The sequence below is a fragment of the Rhamphochromis longiceps genome, linkage group LG4 (assembly GCF_057381845.1).
Source record: "Rhamphochromis longiceps isolate RC_006_pf linkage group LG4, R_longiceps_female_GT1.1, whole genome shotgun sequence".
Lineage (NCBI taxonomy): Eukaryota > Metazoa > Chordata > Actinopteri > Cichliformes > Cichlidae > Rhamphochromis > Rhamphochromis longiceps.
The window spans coordinates 29,245,451-29,266,209 of NC_140560.1; the positions used below are offsets into that span (position 1 = coordinate 29,245,451).

The 20,759-nt window shown below is 41.1% G+C and overlaps 1 protein-coding gene across 3 annotated transcripts; it reads right to left on the reverse strand.

Moving 5' to 3' along the window:
• Positions 1-1,548: 1,548 nt before the first annotated feature.
• On the reverse strand, positions 1,549-20,759 carry ints1 (integrator complex subunit 1). 3 transcript variants are annotated; one of them, XM_085404380.1, is made up of 48 exons: positions 20,660-20,759; positions 20,181-20,300; positions 19,788-20,063; positions 19,476-19,672; positions 19,197-19,334; positions 18,954-19,113; positions 18,764-18,869; positions 18,396-18,582; positions 18,070-18,215; positions 17,838-17,979; positions 17,573-17,749; positions 17,381-17,489; positions 17,177-17,297; positions 17,013-17,090; positions 16,755-16,912; positions 16,395-16,494; positions 16,214-16,305; positions 16,058-16,118; positions 15,775-15,972; positions 15,438-15,567; positions 14,397-14,576; positions 14,083-14,232; positions 13,814-13,993; positions 13,621-13,725; positions 13,344-13,511; positions 12,670-12,781; positions 12,430-12,588; positions 12,192-12,338; positions 11,976-12,074; positions 9,724-9,848; positions 9,266-9,520; positions 9,001-9,160; positions 8,786-8,917; positions 8,418-8,586; positions 7,729-7,855; positions 7,508-7,623; positions 7,316-7,403; positions 6,972-7,222; positions 5,377-5,506; positions 4,746-4,879; positions 4,424-4,616; positions 4,175-4,299; positions 3,965-4,074; positions 3,638-3,751; positions 3,462-3,532; positions 3,281-3,372; positions 2,968-3,077; positions 1,549-2,489 (listed from the first exon to the last, which is right to left on the reverse strand). In XM_085404380.1, the coding sequence occupies exons 2-48, from the start codon at positions 20,233-20,235 to the stop codon at positions 2,374-2,376; spliced, it is 6,549 nt and encodes a 2,182-aa protein (XP_085260506.1). In that variant the 5' UTR covers positions 20,236-20,300; positions 20,660-20,759; the 3' UTR covers positions 1,549-2,373. The 3 variants fall into 3 exon arrangements, with proteins under 3 accessions (XP_085260506.1, XP_085260505.1, XP_085260504.1); XM_085404379.1 differs by having other exon boundaries at positions 16,395-16,491; positions 19,788-20,078; XM_085404378.1 differs by having other exon boundaries at positions 19,788-20,078.

Here is a 20,759-nt window from a genome sequence, read left to right on the forward strand (position 1 = left end):
GTGTGTGTTTTGGGGGCTGGAGACCATATGAGAAGCCTCGGTGTTGGAGCTGCAAATAACCAGGGAGAAATCTGAAATGTGATAAGGAGCACCAACTAGCCACTGTTGTTTTGCAAGTGGTCATGACTACGAGCCAGAGTTGACGTTCACGGCATTAAATAAGAATAACATTTACTTTTATTCTGAACTCTTTACCCTTAAATCAGCAGTTAAAGCCGGTGCCAAAATACATTTAGTGCATAATTACTTTCTGCAGTAGATTTGGTTTTTTGAAAGGATTCTTTATTTTACCATGAAGCAAAATGTTAACTGTGATCACGCAAACATTTAGCTCTCTGCAGCTGCCTTTGAGTGGATCTGGATTGGTATGATGAATAAAGACAGAGGTTGTTAACTTGTCAGTGGTCCATCAGGCTATTCAGCAATAGGCTTGGCCCCCCGCTCTCCCTCCCACCACTTCCTCGTTCGCTGTCACTCATCTCTGTTCCGCCTCACTGCTGTCCAGCCAATGGGATGCTGGCGCCGGACCAAGAGCCCAAGCTGCTTGGAATTGTGTAGTCTGTTGACTGATAACCATAAACAGAATTTTTGGCGAGTTACAGGACACCTTACAGGTGCAATTAACATATCACACAGCAAGTATGGTGCACGATATATATTTTCAAAACGTTTAAAATTTGAATTATGAACATCATTGTTGTCACAAGTCACCCTGTGACAGTCCCCCAATACGTTTTTATAGCACTTTGTCCAACAGTTTTGTTATTGTTGTTTTTTTTTTTTTATAAGAAAAAACACATTATTTTGATCTGAAGAAAACCTGCTTCCAGCTGCCAGGCCCATATATCTCAATGGGTGACTGAACATTTCTGAATGACAGATTCCACTGACCCACCAGTGTGGGCATGTCTTACCATCACTGATGATCCTCAACCGTGCTGCGACTGCATCTCCACGTCCTCCTATGTAACAAAACACCAGGAGCACTCTACGTTGTAAAACGGCCTACCCACATCACATCTTCAAAGAAGCCTTTGGTCTGTGTGATTGAACAATTACCACCATGGTTAATTTACCATAAATGTGGACGTCCACTTTGCTAGTTTACCGGCATGCCTGCACATTGTTTAACTTATCCCTTTGACTCCATCAAGAGGTTTCCAGATGAAGTCACTGGCACTGGGCAAAACAACTCACACTTTCATGGCAAAATGGTTTCCATCACAGCATGTGCATCACGCCTTTAATTTGTCTGTTACACCCCAGTGAAGAGCAAGCGTACATGTGACAGCTGTTTCCAGTTTTATCAGGATCCAAGAAATATTGGAATGAAATGAATCCTTACAGCATGAATTTTTCCTCAGTTCAATCTTTTTTTTTGAGGTGCTAAAATATTATTTTGAAAGCTAATAATGGGTTCTTGTGAAATTTCTGTTGCTACATTTTGAACTTTAAACTGCTTTCCATATTAAGTTCCATCAAAGTGTCTCCACTGAGCTTCCAAACTACTGAAATATTACACTCCTCACATCCTGTCAGGTTGAGTTGAATGAAAAATAAAAAAGTGGCATTTTCCAAAAGTTATTTTATTAAGTTCACAATAAGGTTGCTTCCAAATGGTGCGCAGGTTTGAAAGGAATTCACAGCACTGTTTAAACAGTTACACTTTTTCGTTTCTTAGTTTTAATGATTCACAAGCTCTTCGAACATTTTAATAACTAGTTAATAAATGAAAGCTCTTCTTGAAACCAACTAATACAGTCAAGAAAATAAGTTAAACTCTTAATTTCAAATTCTGGAAATTCAAAAATTCAAAGAAGGACTTCATTTTCAAAACTATTAAAAGTGTGAAGCCAAAAAACCCTTTTTTTTTTTTCATGAAGCGTTGAAATAGTGCATCTGTAAATAATTTAATAACTTCAGAAATGCAAAAGTTTCTCTCCAAATTACACCCCAAATTATGAAATATGAATTCCTATATTATATTTATTTTTCATTATCTTCTGTTGAGAATTTCTTCAACGTTATCCGCTCTGCTGTCTCCAACTAATATTCCTATATAATAATATGACCTTTTGATGTTCCATTTAACTTTATTGTTGAAGTAATCGAACCAAGTTAAATAATCCATATCTATTCAAATGTAGCACAGTAATACCTGTTCCATTATTACAATTACGCTGATTTTACCATTTTAATTATATTATTTTCATTTTATTCAATGGGATTTTTTATGCATTTCTTGAAGTTAATAAATTATCCTGAAATTACTGAACTGAACTTAAGGGATTGAAAAAACATAATATCAAGGTGTGGAACGCAAAGAATGACTGACAGCATTTTTAGTCAGACGTGGAGTCAAACACTTTATCGTTAGGTTGTTGCTTCCATGTGAAGGACTTTCATGGACTCTGAGATCATTGAACTGGTGTCGATTTGTCCGTAGATACCCACCAAAAATGCCTTGTAGAGCAAGATGTCTGCATGTTCTGGAGAGGGAGGGGGGAAAAGAGAACACGGCATCATTCAGCTACAAATGTGCGACAAAGACCTTTGTTAACCTAAGACCCAAACTCTTCCACGGCATGCATTTTTAATTTCTCTTTGATATTTGGGCATATTGGGGCCCGATGAATGTAAAAACAAAGAATTACCTTATTATTATTTTTTTTTTTACCTTATTTTTGTTTTTATAAAAAATGAGAGCCACATATGAGGATATTCGTTTAAAATTTTGATAGAACAGTAGCAGTATGATGTCCTCGTAAATGGTTATCAGGCCCTTGTGGAGTAAAATTGAGTATTTTGGTCTAAATAACCCAAAATGCGATGTCCACATATGTGGACGCCAAGTCCTAGGAGGTTAAATCACTTAAAATATTTAAAAATACACAATTTACAAAATGTTTAATATGTGGTTCGTTTGACCAGAATACCAGCGCAGGACTCACAGAAGTGTCTTCTTACCTTGACAGAGAAGCACATATTCCGGAAGATTCCTTAAAGCAGTCTGCACCACGTCAAAGTTGCCACTACCCATGCAATACATGAAAGTTGGCAGGAAGTCTGTTGCCAGGCTACAACACAAGAAACACACACTCTTATGTAAGCAATCAGAAATTATATAAATATATGAACTAAAGAACAATGACAGATAGAGATCAACATATTTTTTCATGACTATTGGCCTTTTTCCTCCTCTCAGTTATTGCCACACATTTTCTTTTGCTATCAGCATGTTTTCCTTTGAGTGGTTTGTCCTGAAATGCTTTGAACCTACCATGGATTATTCTGAATGCAGCGTAGGGCGAGACTGAAGGCCATGTTCCGACACAACTCCTCAGGCGAAGTCATGAGCCTCTGCAGATCATTCTACCAACAGAAACACAAGGTGGTGATTGACGTGTTTCACACTGAGACACTGCACTTGACCTTTTTTGTGTCCATTTTCTGTGACTCACAATGAAGTACTGTATGATCTCTGGGCTCCTCCTTGACTTCTCATCCACCTCTGTCAACACCTCCAACACATCTATAGCAGTTAAGGGGGAGAGAAAAAAATGAGTGTATTACTCACTATAGGTATTAAAACACTACATTACTCAGTATGTTGTAGGACATAGAGGAGAGAAGTTACCCTCGACTGCCTCTCCCTTTGACATCTTTTTCAAGTACATTGTCATGTCTGCAGCGCTCAGTAAAAATGAGGCCGATATGTTGACTAAGGGCAGAGAACCTGCAGCCAAGTCGTCTGGTAAAGAGAAAAAAAATGAGATTAAAGAATTCACGCTTTTGTGGAAACCACAGTTTGCATAGAGAAATTACAAAAGATGCTCTCAAAGTGTATCACTGAAAACGTAGCAATGTATTCAGATATACAGTATGCCAGCAGGCACAAGGTGATCACTTGTAGCTTTAGTGTAATTACACATGAGGATCAAATGTGGACAACAGCAACTCTTACCATCTCTCTCTTCTGTAGATACCTCTGCAGAAGAGCTTTTTACAGGCAAAGTGAGTCCAGCTAGGAGAGATTTCAGCTGGACCAAATCTGGATTTTCTGCACACAAACTCCTGAAACGAGAACAGAAAAATTTGCCAAGTCTTTCTGCAGACTTTTTTTTAAGGTGTTTACCCATCAGGAATGCTTTCTAAAGTTACTGCTGCCACTTACTGTAAGATGTCAGAGTGCTTCTGTAGATAAGGAATGGCTGCTGCTCCGTCGTGTGTAATGTACTTCTGTGTAAACTGAAGAAACTTGTTAATGAAGACCAACGGCGAACGTGTCCTCTGGAAATTCTACAAGGCAAGAGAGAGGCACAAACATAAAAAAGACACTATTAAAATCTTATTTGTAGCTCCTTTTGGTAGGATCCCGATACTAAATCCCCTAAAGAAGATTTGGAAACGTGGAGCTACCCACCTGAAGGACCTTCATAAAAGACAGAAGGCAGTCTTGAAGCGCCCTCTGGTGATCACTGTGGAAAACAAGTGGCTGCAGAAGCTCCAGAATAGCGAGTACATTGCTGAAGAATGTCATGTGGTTTTGCTGGCGAAACTCCTGCATGTTTAGGTGCATGCGACCGTGTAGGAGGCCTGCAATCATGGGCAGGTGTCTGGAAGGTCAAAAGAAACAAAAGCGCATCAGTAATCAGCTTAAACACAACACACACATCTATAGTGGTGGATAATTTACAAGCTCATGCAACAAAAAACGGCATCATAGTTTAGTCTTTCTTTTTCACCTGAGTAACAGTACAGGGTGCGATACAGCCAACTTCCTGCAAGCGAGGTTGGCATCAGACACGCGGCTCTCGGCAGACTTTGAGTCTCCTATATCAGCAAGCAGTGTGACCAGGCGATGCACCAGGACATCAAGCTGAGAAACATAACATTTGGCAGTAAGTGGTATGTAGTAGTGAAATTGTGATTTTAAGAATTCAGAAAACATTATTTATTAGGTAGACAGAGACAAAATATTTTACAAAAACACAATTCAGCATTATGAGAACTTTTAGTGGGGACATCAGAGATGGTTTAACCATTAAGCAAAGCTGCAAGTTACGATGTGTGACCCGTTTCTAATACACAACATCATGATATTGCTATAACTAATTGTAGCACTGAATAAAGGGAAATAAGAATAATTACATTTAAAGACACAATCAAATCACTCAATTACTTGTATTTAGTAAGAACTATACCATTCAGTCTACAGTAACATCTTGTTGCAAAGCTGGATCATTATTGGATCCTGGCATGTTGATGTTGTTTATACTTATAGTCCACCTTTACGTCGTTGGATACAAAAAAATACACGAGGAGCCTACACAAGATTAGGCAAGAAGTTCTATAACAGAGGGAAGACATCTTTACCTTGCAGCTGCTGCCATCTGCTGCCCCGCCGCTGCTGAACGTGCTTTCAGGCAGGGCAACGTGCTGGATGACCTCAGGGAAGTGCAGATAGATCTGTAGCAGCAGGTTCTGGCACCTCTTACTCATTGCACTGAAAGCCAAAATAAACAAAACACTAAGTATGCTATATGTTATGGTTCCACCATGAAAAGTTTCTTTGGGAGGCGGGGGGAAGACACCATTAATGCATTATTGGCTTAGAACAGTTCAGTTGTCCATCCTAAAGCTCCAAACTTAGCGAGAAAATAATCAAGAGTTTAATCCCTCATGTTATGGAGTTGTGTCACTTGGACCTTTTTATTTGACAGTAAATGGACGCTTACTTTTTGTGCAGTCACAGAACACTTGTCACAGCTTTTCTGCTCAAGCGAGCAAGAGTCCCACTGACTTTATAATGTAACTTTTATCAAATTCACCCAAACTAATCTTTTTGCAAGTGATTATACACCGAGCTGACGTGACACCAGTTTAAGGAACACGATATAGTAGTTCCCTATTATTTATGTCTGTAGGCAACAACAATTAACATATATTAACACAAGCTATTGACATGAATAGCTTGATGCAATTCAGAGGTATTCACCTTCGAGTCAATGCAGTTTTATAAAATCCTCTTACTTGCTAAGGCTCTTGTCAGGCTCAAATGATGCACTTCTACTAAATGAGCAGTTTATTACAGCTATGCATTAAGCAAATCAGAGCGACCTTGACCAAGAGTAAAACATCGGCTCACTGTTCAATAGTTTCTGTGTAATTGGAATAAACACCAGCTTATCTGTCAGCAAGCTCTCGCAAGAAGAATGCTTAACATACAATCAAGTATTTACTCGACACAAGGCCGAAACCCTCTACTTTCAACATGTTTTTATCCCGCCATATTTTCACTAGCAACCATTTCACCAAACAGCTTAACTGCACTTAAATTACTGTAATTCTGAAGCTAATTTTCCTTGACCTTGGCCAAAGTTTCCTCATTAAAGTGGTTTAATAACCAGAGACATATTCATGAAAGGAGGGTTTGCCTCCACAAAGAGTTGCACCCTGATCTCTGACAGCTAAGTCAGTGCAGGAATTCACAACACAGGCAAGTTTAGAGCTTCAGCCTTAATCCTCTTGCCTTCATTATAATACACTGAGCTTTTAAAGAGATCACAGTACAGACGACTTCTGCTGGTTTTAATTTCACACCAATAGACCTAATTATCAAGTTTTCCCTGGTCCACAGCATTGTGGCTGACAGAGGAAGTCTGAAAAGTTCATCTGCACTGAGAAGGAAAATCTGGTGCGATTTACCCCAAGTTTATCAGCACAGCATAAGAAGGAAAAAATGACTTTCAGTATTGGGGCCAATTAGTGTGATCAATACAATGTGTCACAATAAGATTAATTGACTACTATGGTAAAATATCCACAACTAAATGCAATAAACATATGTGTTACCAACTAAGAATGGATAAAGAAAAAATCAATCTGAAAAAAAAAACCCCAAAAAGATGAAGAAACAGAGGAGGCGTTGCCGATAAATACAGCAAATTTTTAAATAATATAAACCTTACCTGTCCTCCCATTTTTTTGAGCAGTTGATGAGGTACTCTGATACTTTCTTGATGTCTTCTAAATTTCCATTACAGTACGAGTGAAGGAGGGGCAGTCTGGATTGGATGAGGGAGCAGGGGGCCTGGTCCACACTGTTTTTGTCATCCTGGAGTGTGTCGTGGCTGTTAAGCTCTGATTCTGACAATATCAGGTCCATCAGGCTAATGAGCTCCTCTGAACTGAGCCGGAGAACAAACTTTTCGGTTTTCTTCTAAAAAGACCAAAAGGAGAGCACCAGTCACCAACATCAGCAGAAAAGAAATAAGAAAAAAAAGGTGGTAACTATGAAAGCTTTTGATCCTACTTGAGGGATCTTCTGGTCACGTCCTTGCCAGATACGAGGAATGTGGCTGCACGCCCACAAGAAATCCAGAGCAGAGGATGGGTCCAGTCTAATAAAAGCAGCAAAGTGAAATTTTGAATTCTCTACACATAGGATAATCCTCAATAAAACCTCAAGACTGTGGCAGACAAAGGTTGTGATAAAACTACATACTTGTAGTCTCTGCGCTTGCTGAGAAGAGCACTGATACACTGCAGCAGAGTGGACCAGTTTGACTGATGTGTAAGCAAGGCCAAAAGATAAGGTCTGTAAGCTGGGGTCCCTCGTGCCTGAAACAGATAAACAGTAAGAAAGGATGCATCGCTAATGCCAAGCAAACACCTTCTCTGGTGTGATAAGCCAAGAACACTATCTGCACACAAGCCTTATCTTACCTTGTTGAGGGCAAACAGCAGCTTCTGTTGAAGGTCTGGACACACTGAAGTAACCTCAGGGTCAAGACGCTCCAGCCAATCAACCAGAAGCCCAGAGCTAAGTCCTGACTTTGTCACCTCTGAGCCACTGCCAAAGATCAAACCAAAGGATTAGTTTATACAAATGTAACTCAGCATCTGTTAACTACTAACAGGAGAGCTAAGGCACATCAATAATAATATTTAGTGTTAACAAAGTTGTACTGGTCAATTAGAAACAACAAACCAATTTTGAAGTTGTTACATGGAACCTGTCTTTGTCACCTTTAATTATCATTTTAGCCTCAATAATGACAACAAAGCTTTTAGAGCTACATCCCTTTTCTGACAATTTACAGAGAGCATCCAATAGTGCTATTACTCCCTCTACTTGTACTCCTATCAGAAAATATATAACACAGTAAGCAACTTCTCAGTGGCAGAACTGATTACAGATGTCTTTGATGTCAATAGCACGTGCATCTGAAAAGCCACCACAAAGCTGAAAAGCTAATTCAACGTTAAAATCCAAATGGAGTTTAAAGTATAAGGCCACAGGCAGCAGGCGCTGTTCTGCTATTTGTCCCAGGCAGGCATGTTTGCCATCTAGTCCTGTCAAATATAAATGTTTCTTGCATGACTTGTGAGGGAAATAGAATTGTAGCGCTCACTTATTAGAATCCACTTCCTTTTTCACAGCTCGCTCCTCACTTTCCTGAAGGAGCAAAGAAATCACCATAGCAACAGAGCCCGCTGTCCCATTCTGTGTACCAACAGTCATCAGCAGAGACAGTAGCTCCTCCAAATATGGCGACTTCACCTCCATCAGCCCTTGTAGCACTGAAAAATATTAATAAGTAGTGTATTTATCATAGGCTTTGGACCACCTTTATATTGTTTAAACACAATAAATGGGAGTATGGGAGTGATAGTTCCTAATTCAAGCTGCTGTTTCTATCTATCTATCTATCTATCTATCTATCTATCTATCTCTCTCTCTCTCTCTCTCTCCTAAACAATCCAGTGACTTCATTATTACCTTTGCCAACAAGTTCAGGTTCTGCATTACATTTCTCTCCAGTTTTCAGCATTGCTATGATGGCTCTCAGTGGAACTTCAGTATCTCTGCGATATGCCAACGCCTCAGCCAGGTGAAGGAAACCTGTACGTACTGCAAAGCAGAGAAACACATTACTCGCAGTTTATAGAAAATGAATAAAGCAGCATCTGCAAAGAAATTACTGGCATACTCACCATCACTGAGCCTGTGCTTGTGAGAGTTCTGTCCAGCAAAAGATCTGAGCAGAGTCTTTAGTGGTCCTGCCTCTACAGTTGGGTTGTCTAACCAGATTAACATCTCAACAATGACTTTGAGAAACAGTGATGAGAAAGCAATGTCCTGGGAAACGAGACGCTGCAAAGAACATGCAGAAAGCAAAAGATGGGAATACTGTATTTAGAAGCTTTATAAAAATACATAGAAATATGAACTGACTCTGCTTGTGTATGTGTGTTCCACCTGATAGAGATGAAGCTGGCGCATAAGAGGGCAGGACAGAGAGTGACTCCGATGCATTGATATTACTATTGGCCCTGCATGAGCAGAAGCGAGCAAGGCTGCAATGGCCTGCAGGAGTCGAAATGCCAAACCACCCTGCTGAATCTGGCCCTGCTTAGCTCGCATTAACTCTTTAGCTAAGGCCTGTTGGAGGGCCAGGGAGACCTGACTGGGAGGAGGGCCATGCCAGCGGGGGTCCACTTTCAAGGGGAAAATCTATAAAGATTAAGAGAAAAAAAAAAGTAGGAGAAGTTACCCAACATCAGTCTCAAAAGAAATAAACTACTTTTTATTTGGATTTAAAACTCAAATAAATAATAAAATTCAGCCCAAAGGAAATTGTAACTTGTCTACTAAGTGAGCTAATAGTTTAAATAATGCCAGAAAGAGTGGAGAAATAAATGGCCAGTACATCCTACCTGAAGCAACATGCCAGTGAGATCATCGTCAGGCCCGACTACAGGAAGCTGAGTGGCTGCTCTCATCTTCACAGAGCTGTGAGGAGTTTCCACTGTAACTTTGGCCTTACTTGTTTCAGATGAATCTGCCGGGAACAGTGCAATAAGAACATTAAATAATGTTGAAAATGCAATAAATTCTGAGGTGTAACTTTGCAATCTACTTCAAATTAAAGCCCAGGGCCGTGTACTGTTAGAAATCAAAGCATAATATGTGGATAAACATTTAATCTATCCAGTGATTTTAATGTTTACTTAAATGTTTTCAGTGTTGGGGAGTAACGGAATACATGTACCGCCGTTACGTATTTAGAATACAAAATATGAGTAACTGTATTCCGTTACAGTTACCGTTTAAAAAGGTGGTATTCAGAATACAGTTACTTTGTTGAAATAAATGGAATACACTGGGGTACTTTCCTGTTTCATTTTGTCGCGGGTCAGGACTGTTTGGGTTTTGTTTGACAGCTACGATCTGTTGTTCCAGGCGGCAGCGTTACGGTTGCCATGGTTACAGGGCGACGCTCTCTCTCTCTGCGACTGTGTGTTTCCTGGGTGAGAGAGCGCCTTTTCGTTGTTGTTGTTGTTGTGCTAAGCTAACAGGCAGAATGCTACAAGCATAGCTCTAAAGAATGTAGCATCATGTTCAGTGTAGTCCGTGTTGCAGGGAGAATGGACTGCCATACACGTTATGTGTCTGTGAGCGCGAGGAGGGAGAAAAAGGGGAGTGGAAAGGTACGAGCAGTCATCGAGCAAAAACGGGAGCTGGAAGCATGTAAATATAATAATAACCACTGCAGCCAAGAAGAGTGCCTGACGAGCCCAGTTGTAAGTAAGCTATTAAGACTCGACTGTACACTGTGTTCGTGTTTTCCTCCGAAAACAACAAGTTCCGTTGGAGCAGCCTTTCAACGCCTCTCTCTGTCTGTCGCAAGAAAAGTTGACCCACACAACAAAGTAGAGCTATTTTTCGGCTACCAGCCGACAGGGACCCCGCCGTATTATGCTGGGCTTACACTGTGCGATTTTTTCAGTCGCGCGATTCAGCTCCTGCTCAAACTGTACGATTGACTCGCAGGGGTTAGAAGTTCATAGGTCACGATGCAGGGTCTCACACTATACGGCCCGATGCTCTGATGCGACCTGAGTGCTCACACTGTGCGTCCATAAAAATGAAGGTTATAACAGAAATTCTGTCGCTCGCTCTCCCTCTCCATCTTTCACTCACACAGACACACCACCACCATCAACTTTGCTAAATTGCTAATGAAAAACATTGGTCAGGCAGCTGTGATTGAGCAGCAGTGTCGATCCAACTATTTTCACGGTTGTTGTGATCGTGGTAATTTTGTGAGGCCACATCGAAAGGGCTCGGATGGTTCTACAGGTTGTGCCTCCATCGCTTGTGTCCAGATCACACGCTGCACTGCCGTGCTACGCCGTCTTTTTCGCTGACATTTGTGTTTGCGCGTGCGCAGTGTGGCAAACTGCGGTGACACCCTCACGACCAAGCGATTGATGATCGGGAGCTGGTCGTGAGGTGTCAATCGCTTCTCGTTACCCCACGTATACTACACGATGCACGACGCACGATGAAGGCCAAAATCGGGCCGATCGCCAAAACGATCGCACGACTCAAAAATCGGCTCAAAATGGGCCAAAAATCACACAGTGTGAGCCCAGCATTAGTCAGAGGTCCCTTTACTACAGTTCGGAGTCGCGGACCTTCAGTAATAGTAATAAATCACACAGCAATAGTACATTCACGTTGTTGTAAAAAGCATGATAATATTGTAGCGGGTCAGGGCTGTTCGGGGTTCTGCTTGTACAGTTATGTTTTGTGTATGTTGCCATGGTGACGCCCTCTCGCTGCGACGGTGTGTCCTTTCGGGGTCAGAGGGCGCCCTATGTGTGTTGTGGTTGCCGCGCTGAGCAGTTAGCTAGTGGCAGTGTGTTCTTCTGCAAATGTAATAAACGGCTTTGCTCCCTGGCTAGCTCACGGGAAGCAAGACCAAACGATACCTCCGTCTCCTCCTTGTCTGAACTCGCCACAATATATTAAGTAATCCAAAGTATTCAGAATACGTTACTGTCATTGAGTAACGTAACGGAATAGGTTACAGAATACATTTTGGGGCATGTATTCTGTAATGGAATACATTTTAAAAGTAACCTTCCCAACACTGAATGTTTTACAGGATAAAGACACTGACCTCTGTGTGGAGGAAGAGAGGAACTGAGTAAAGAATGGAAAGTATGCCCCCCAGTGGCCCCTCGCTCATGCTGCACTTCAACCAAATGGGCCATGTAGTCTGTGACAGAGGATATACACAGTAAGATCAATGTTAAACAATTTTAAAAAATCCCCCAAAAAGTAAAAAAACAAAAACAAAAAAACAGGTAGAACACAGAAGAAAAGAAAATCTTACGCTTGTCCATGATGTTTTGCTCTAAAGCCTGTGGATCATGGGACACAGCCTGATCCAAGTACTGCAAAAGTTTACTCATACTGGAGACTGGAATCCCAAAAGATTGAACAAAAAGCAGCAGCTGCTGAGCCTCGAGGTCTTGTAAAGCTGATAAAAGGGTACACACACATTCATTAAAAAGTAAAAAATGAATTATTTGATGAAAAACAAAGATTTTTATCCACATGACAAGTTGTACCTGCATCGACCAGTCGTGAGACCTCAGAACGAATCATCCTCAATTTCAACCAATCGGGAAGCAGCAGGGCTTCCTCTGAGGTGTCAACCAGGAAGGCAGTGGGTAGAGGTTTCTTGTCAGGAAACCAAATGTCCAAAAGCATGTGGAAATCACTCTCTCCTGTAATGATACACAGTGCTAAACTTGTTCTTACAGCCCTTTAGCAGTGCTGACAATGTACTTTAAAGCAAACAGGGCTACCTTTGGGTGGTCCCAGAGTTAGCAAGATAACAATAGCATGGACTACAAGAATGTGCATTGTAGCAGTCTCCCCTGTAGTCCAGCGTAGAAACACCTGGTCTTGAGATTCTGACTGTAAAACACAAAATAAAGCATGAAGTTACAAAATAAATGCATCTTTCCCTGGTGTATGTCCCCAGTTTAAGAACAGAAATTACTCTTCGATTTAGAATGACTCTCAGGTGGAAGTTCAATATTTTCTGTACTTGGCTATTCAGTACTAGAATTTTTTTTCTTTAACTCAAAACTGTTCAATGAAAACAGAAAAATTATTAGTTTACAAGGCCTAAAATCTTAACATTTATTTAAAAGAGGAGCTATTTTAAAAATTTCTGTTAACTTTCTTATCACTTAACTAGACTAGCTTTGCTAGGTTTAAAATAACCCTTATTTATCTTAAACGCAGCATTGGGCAGTTTTATCTCCCTTTAAGACCACCCTCCCTTAAAGAAGGAGGGTGGAGTCTAAAGCCTGAGCTTTTGGATCACAGGGATTACTTTTAGACAATTATTTGAAATCTTTAATAGAGAATCCAACATTGTAACAGTAGTTATATGACTAAAAATGAGGAAAAGTTTAAATTGCTGTGGGCTAGTGAGAAGATCAAGAGAGCAGCATTCATCGCCAGTGCTCACCCAGCTGTAAAGATCCTCGCCCTCCTTGGTCTTCCTCATCCTCTTAATATACGTAGAGAAGATGGAGAGGAAAGCATAGAGCACAGCATCAGACTCAGGTCTGCTGGAGTGTTTGGAAAAGAGGTTGTTCATGATGGTTGAACGCTCGACGATGAGCCGGGCAATGTCCTGCAGAGAGCAAAAGGGAGACCAGACCCATGTCAGCGCTGCTCATTGACAAAAAGAACGGTTTAAAATAAAGTGACATGTGGAAACTCAAGCAACTCGCTGTGATTACCAAAGCCAGGTCATTATGAGAAGCCTGCTCCTCCACTGGTGCATGCTGGGATAGATAGATGAGATAGGCACTGATCGTCTGTGGATCTGTCTCCATGTGAATGGCCTTTAGAAAGTTAACAGACATCAAAACTCTTATTAATCTTCATTAAAGTTTTACACTTATTTCCAGTTCACTGTTGAGAAAAACTGACCTGCTGCAGGGCAGTGGATGTCATGCCCCTGACACTGTCAAACAAAGGGAGCTTGGGGAGGTCCTGTAGCAGCCACTGGTAACCTGGCAAGAGCTCAGCATCTGCAGAGTCTTCTTCCATGGGCTGGTCTCGCTCCTCCCCATCTTTCAGGCCTCCTTCAGTCAGCACCAAAGACAAACCCTGCACACAAATATGCAATGTATATTTTAAATAATGATTTACGTACAACACAACACCATGAAACATTTTTTATCCTTTCAGGACGGTACCTTCATGGCTAAGACTCTTGATGCCACTTGAGAAGAGCTGAGACGGCGCAGGAAGTAATCCAGTACTTCACATGTTGTCTGCTCATCAGCCTTGGGACCTAACAAAAGATCCTGGAGGCGCCCAAGTAATTGCCTCTGCTTTTGTTGTCTCTGACAGGAATAAAGATTAGAAATCATAGGATTAGTCATTAAGTCTTATTTTGTACCCAGATGCAAATTTCTATTATCAAGCACATGTATACATTTTGTATGGAGGGTATGAATTTGGGATGAAGCCGTGTAATTAAGAAATAATGTTAAACTAATTAAAATACTTGTCTCTTCTTGGCTTTCTGCTCTTTGCTTTCTCCTTCTTCATCATCGTCTATGAGCAAGCTGTCATCTGCAGCATCGTGAAGAAGGAATTCACACAGGCATTGCACTGGGAGCACATCCAAGGATCCCTCACTGGACTGGACCAAATCAGCCAACCATGGCATGGACTGAGAAGAAGCCTGTAAGGGATTGAAAATATACATTTTAACACTGACATTACAACAGCAACACAATTTATATTTTCTTCCAAGTCAGTCCCATTCAACCAATCAGTCTGGATGTGAGAGGTAGGGTACACCCAGAACAGTTTGCAGGGGTTACACAAAGAGAGAGACAACCACTCACACTAACAACTTAGAAACACCAAGTAAAGTACAAGAACATGCACTTCTGGGGAGAATCCACACAGGTACAGGGATAAATATGTAAACTCTACTCAGAAAGGCCAAAGACAGCAAGAGGATTTGAACCCAGAAGCAATGGTACTAACAACAACTCAACCATGCTAAAGCTTACAGCACTCATGTGGTTTCCCATTCAAATACAAACCAGGTCAAACCCTGCTTAGCTCTTGAGATCAGATGAGAATCGGGCACACTCAGGGTGGTACAGCCTAAGCCCCAAGCCAAGCTAATATAGCTAATATGCACATCATATGTTTGTTGAGGCATAATCTAATCTTTTATATCTAATATAATTATAATCTAATATTACATGTTCTTGGAAACATTAGATAAGTACTGAAGTCAATATAATACAACAATGACCAGGTCATTTTGGACATTTTAAAACGATATGTTCCATGTAATGCCTTGAATTTGGTCATTGTTTGGCAATTACTGAAGATGAGTTTGAAAAAAATTTCAGTCGCAACAGACAAAACTCACTGATTAATAACATAAACTACTGCTCTTTTTCAGTACTGTGGCTGAACTGTCGGGACTACAACAAAAAAACTGAAAAGGGGGAAAAAAACGGGTTATTTTATGGAGATGGGGGGGGGATGCAGAGTTTGGGAGAGTTATTGAAATGGTCATTACCTGTCTCTGGATGATGTTGAGAAGAAAGTCGGGGTTGCGACTGCGGCAAAGGAGGTGACCGAGACGCAGAGACTGGTTGAGACTTTTAACCTGCTCCTGGACCTGAGGGGGAGGTCTACGAGGAGGTCCCCTAAACACAAACACCAGCTATGATTCTGACCAGCAAATAAAAGCTAAGATTATTTGTTATGACTTCATTCACATTGTGATGCAAAGATATTAAGCTTATATAATTTTTTTCAGTAAAATAGGGGATTTCAAATGTCCTAATATATGAGCAAAAATGTTTCATTCTAGTATGGGTGTCCACTCTCAAATAACTGTCTTGGTATCTTACTGTGGGTCCAGACTGGTAAGCTGAGACAAGAGCAAGCTGTTGCTCTCCGTGATGGTCTGTTTGGTTGAAGCTGCAGCCAAGTGGCTCTCAAAGGCTAAAATCTCTTGTTTCTCTCTCTGGGAGATCTGTAACTCTCTGTTGATCATCTCTGTTTTTGTGTCCTCATCCGCAATGGTACAAGGAGGGTATGTATAGTTACTATAAAACCACAGAGACAAAAGTGTTAGCCAATCAGAATTATTACATTTAAATAATTTAACTGTTACTGATAACCTTTACTTACTTTGTCATAACCATCTCCATAAGCATTTTTAGGGTGGGATATCCATCCCAGGCAGCCAAACCTAAAAGAAAAAAAGATATCAGACACCATATCTGTCAACAGATACCTATAACAATTTATCTTATATGAAGATGTATGTAAATATGACTGCTGTACCTATCTTCTGAGGGTTAAATGCAGCCACAACAAGCAACAATAGCCATGCCTTCCAATAGAGTGTGGATATTGCCAAATTTGGTGGTTGGTACCTTAAACAAGAGTAGTCATTTGTTACTTAAGTCTGTAAACAGTATGACCTATATGTGTTCTTAAAAGCCATTAAGGATAAGTGACATACCCAGCAGGCAGTTGAATGTTCTCTGGGTGGTGGTATGTACACAGATTCAGAACAGCATCAATGAGCTGGATCCTCTCCACTCTCAGGACCTCGAGATCTGCTTAACAAGAAACAGGCAGACAACTCAGCAGCACGCATCGTGCCAAGAAAACTATAACAATGAAAATAGTCTTTCCTTTGTTCCTAACATTACTTAGCAGACGTAAAAAACATAAAAGTTGCCCCTTGAAATATTTATGGCAGCTCATTAAAGAGAGGCACAAGTGTTTAACAAATCTACAAACATTCGACTAGAGTTTATCATAAATAACTTTAACAGCAGTCATAAACATTTACAACCAAAATGGATCTTCCACAAACCATCTGACTGAACTCCGGCAGCTCTCTTAACCAGGTGATCAGCAAGCTCCATTGCGTCTGCCGGGCCCAGAGGCAAATCACGTGACAGCCCGATCACCAGAATACGCATCAGAGTGTCCTCCAAAAGAGGAACTTCAGAACAAAGGCGAAGGAAGAAACTGAGGAATGAAAAGAAAAAGTCCATAAAGTTACAGAAGCTAAAAAAAATTAAGAAATAACAAAAAGCAAATTATGTGCAACTATTTCAGGGTTGCTCACTTTCTGTCGCTCTCCGGAGGCCAGTTGTCCCACTTGTAATATGTCTCAGGCTGCTCTGTGAAAAGCACTTTGTGAAGGCTGCAGACATGAAGCAGATAAATGATTTATAAAGCAGCAAAAATATTTCCACGTGGACAATCGACACATCTGCTACGGATACTGACCAGTGAACGTAGTCTTTTGCACCAAGTTTGCTGATGGTAGGAACAACAGTGTGAAGCCACCACACAGCATCTCTCTGGATGGCAGCAATCTGATTCTGAAAGGACCTCAGGACCTCAAGATCTGAAACAAACCAGACACATGTTTAACCCAAGCCAAGTCGAGCTACTTTAAATACAGCAGAAGGACAAATAGACAGAACGCACTCTTCTTCTCTCCTTTGTCCCATGCAATGCCTGCTTCCTTGACCTGAGCGGTGATGCCCAACATCATAGAAACAGTGAGTAAATCTGTCACCTGGATGACAAATCGCTCCTATGGGAGAAATAACCAAGTTTAAATGCATGAACGAAACAGCTTCAACAAAGTAGGCCTGCTGAATTTTCATATCCACTGACTTTAAACTCCATGTCAACATAGCTGGCCTCTTTTCTCTCCTGCATCAAACCAAAGCAAAAGGACTGAAAGTTGATCTCATGCTTAGTCTGTTTGATGATTTCTCTGAGCAAAGCTCTTGAGGCACGAAGGTAATCATCTTTATTGGTTAACAGGTCCTGGAACACCATTGCCAAGAACTGCCGAGACAAAGATAAAATTAAATGCAGAGTTTATTAAAAAATAATTTCATTTCTGTTGAAATTTTTCCAAACGATCTAGTTTTACCTTTGGAGCTTGCTCTGGGCTGTGCTGCAGCACTGTATGGAGGACTTGCATGTTGTTGGGATTCCGGGCATTGGACAGCTCATTAAAGATGACGAGCTTCACCATAGTTCCCAGGTTGTCTCTGTGTGCATTTAGTAGCTCCCTGCAAAGATATACCCAAAGCTCCGGTTAGTGCGAATTACTGACTGTGATGACAAAATAGATGTGTGACAATAAGAACAACTTTACAGACCTGACACACAGCATGTAATGATTAAGAAGAACTTTGGGTTTGAGTCGGATCTTGATCAGGTTGGAGATAACCTCCATGTCATCTGCTCCGTGGGTGTTGCAGTTCATGCACAAAGACATCAGGAGGTCCTGAGCTGGGCGAGTCAACTGCAACCACAGAAAAACGTAAGCTAATGCTTAGTCGCCTACTTTTAATGTATTGCAATAGCTGTATCTTTAGAGGCCACATTTCACCTTTTATTTACACAAATCCTGCAACATATTATTAGTACAACTATATAACACTATGGATTTATTTAACACAGCTGTCAGTATCAAGGGTTTCACCTTTGGGTTCTGGAGCCACATCTCCAGCCTTTGCACCGCCATGAGTCTTGCCTCTTTGTAGCCACATGTGGCTGTGAGCAGACGCAACAGATTTCGGGACACATTGTCCATCGGCTGCCTGCGGTTCAACTGATCCCTGAGGACATCAAGCACATAGTCCTCCACACTCTCTGCAAGTTCGTCATACCTACAGGTTTCCAGTGAATAAGAACAATAAACACAAAATGATCAAGGAGCTCAGTGCATTGTTTCAATCATTTTTCATTGTTCAATTGTGAAAATTTAACCGCGTTACCTATATATGCTGTAAATCTGAACACACAGACTGTACGCTATGGCCGTCACATTTATGTTGGTAGCTTTCATACCTTGGCATAACCTGCCCTTCATCCTCAGGGCTGAGTTTCTCCTCAGCTATCAGCAACTCAGTCTGGCTGTCATCCTCATCTGGGGTTGATGGATGAGGGCTGCTACCTAAAGATCAAAAGCAGCATGACCAATCAGCACTTGTTTCTGACATCAGTAGTCCTGACTTACAGAAACCTGAATGTACCATACCTGCACTCAGATCTCCAGCAGAGCGGCCCGTATCAGCCTGGAGCAGCATACTCTTTGGGGGCATTTTTGTTCCAAAAGCAGTCTGAATGTTGTCAACAAAATTCTTACAGTGAGAGCTGTCCACCCAGATTCTTTCACCCAGAGAGTCCTCAATGTAAACCTGAAAGTATATGTCAGAAGGACAAATTATAAGAAGAGCTCATGCATGACAGAAATGTGTTTGAATTTTGTGGGTGTTCTCACTTTGACAAATATCTCTGGCCAGTTCTCATCCTCCTCGTATGCTGCCATCAGCAGATTGCATGCCAGAACAGAGACCAGGCTGTTGCCTTTTGCTTTAAAGTTGATAGAAGCATCCCTACGCAGGAGGCTGCACAAGGCCTAGTGACACAAGTGTAACACATGGAAAGTAACAAAGATTTTGTCAAATCAGTGAGGTTCACTTGGCGAAATATTGCAATGCTGATATACATTATTCATCTGTGTATATGTACTGAAGAATAACTGTGTTAAAATAATTACCTCAATAATTCCCTCAGTTGCAAAAACATTGGGCTTGATTTTGGCCAGAAACATGAGGCTAAGGTAGAGTGTGATGTCGGGCTTGGCTCTGTTCATCTTGAGCTGTTTCACTGCTCCACACAGCAATCCCTCAATGCGATCGTCATTTCCTTCTGATTCAGCAGCTTCAATCTCGTCCAACAGCACTGCTGGAGAAACTGCCACAGAGAAACATATTTTTTTACTTTCCTTGTCAGTTGTCACCTGAAGATTTTCTGACATTCCTATCTCAAATTTTACAACACTTCAGAAATGCACAGGCTTCAAAGTTACCTTCAATAGGTACTACTGATGGCTCCTTTATTGAGGGCGATATAGCCCTCTTGTCCACTGCAGCAACATCAGCGAGACGTCCAAGGGCACTGACAGGAGGGGTGGTGGATAGTTTGGGCCGCTTAGTTAGGTTGGCTAGCCCTGATGAGGATGGCAGAGTGGAGGAAGTCTCTCTCTTGCGGTCAGCAGGTAAATTTGTAGAGGTTGCCTTCAGGAGGACAGCAGGGGCTTTTGGCTCTCCTCCCTGGCTCTTAGAGCCCAGAGCAATAAAATCTCCTGTAGGGGGATGGCCTGCAAAAATGCAGATGTTACAATTTTAGTTTCTCGTGCCTAGGTGCTATTCAACATGGAACACACAGCTAAGATTGGATTTGGTTGCACAAGTAGTCCGACCTGATGGTTTCGCTGCACTGGGGCGCCTAAGAGTTGTAGGCTTTGGACGATTCATATTTACTGGTAGGCACAATTACAATCAAAGTAGAGCGGGAGACATGTATGTGTCATATGTGTAGCCTGTGTAAAACAAAACAATAAATAAACATGAGGTTAGTAACAACAGAAAAGTTAAAAACCAGTAATAAATAGCAGTTTAAATCGCTCTAAATCTCTACAGCTAGTAAATCAAAGCATAAGAAGACTAGCAAGAAGGATGCGTTCAATGCCGCTTAGCACTATAAAGGTTATTAATTACATGTTTACAACACACAAGACAAAAAATGCTAGGCTAACAACGAAAACTATGGCTAGTATGACTACTAGCACGACGTTAAACGTTAACACTGACAACTAACAGGCGTTAGGTTTCATTTAATTTAAATCAACCGTAATTCGTTTAATTAATATGCTCAATAAAAGTCATACTGATATGATACCTGGACGATATACTTCACACAAAAAAGTCATTCACCGCCTCAAAGCTATCAGACAGACAGAGCCGTGGTGGCTTCTTTTTCTCGACTGAAATTACTCGAT

Excerpts from the sequence above, each read along its gene's own strand:
- ints1 (XM_085404378.1), bottom strand. The coding sequence starts at position 20,235 with ATGAATCGTCCAAAGCCTACAACTCTTAGGCGCCCCAGTGCAGCGAAA. Across the intron at positions 12,075-12,191 it reads GCAAAACATCATGGACAAGC|ACTACATGGCCCATTTGGTT; the intron begins GTAAGATTTTCT and ends CCTCTGTCACAG. Across the intron at positions 7,856-8,417 it reads AAGGAAGTGGATTCTAATAA|TGGCTCAGAGGTGACAAAGT; the intron begins GTGAGCGCTACA and ends GATCTTTGGCAG.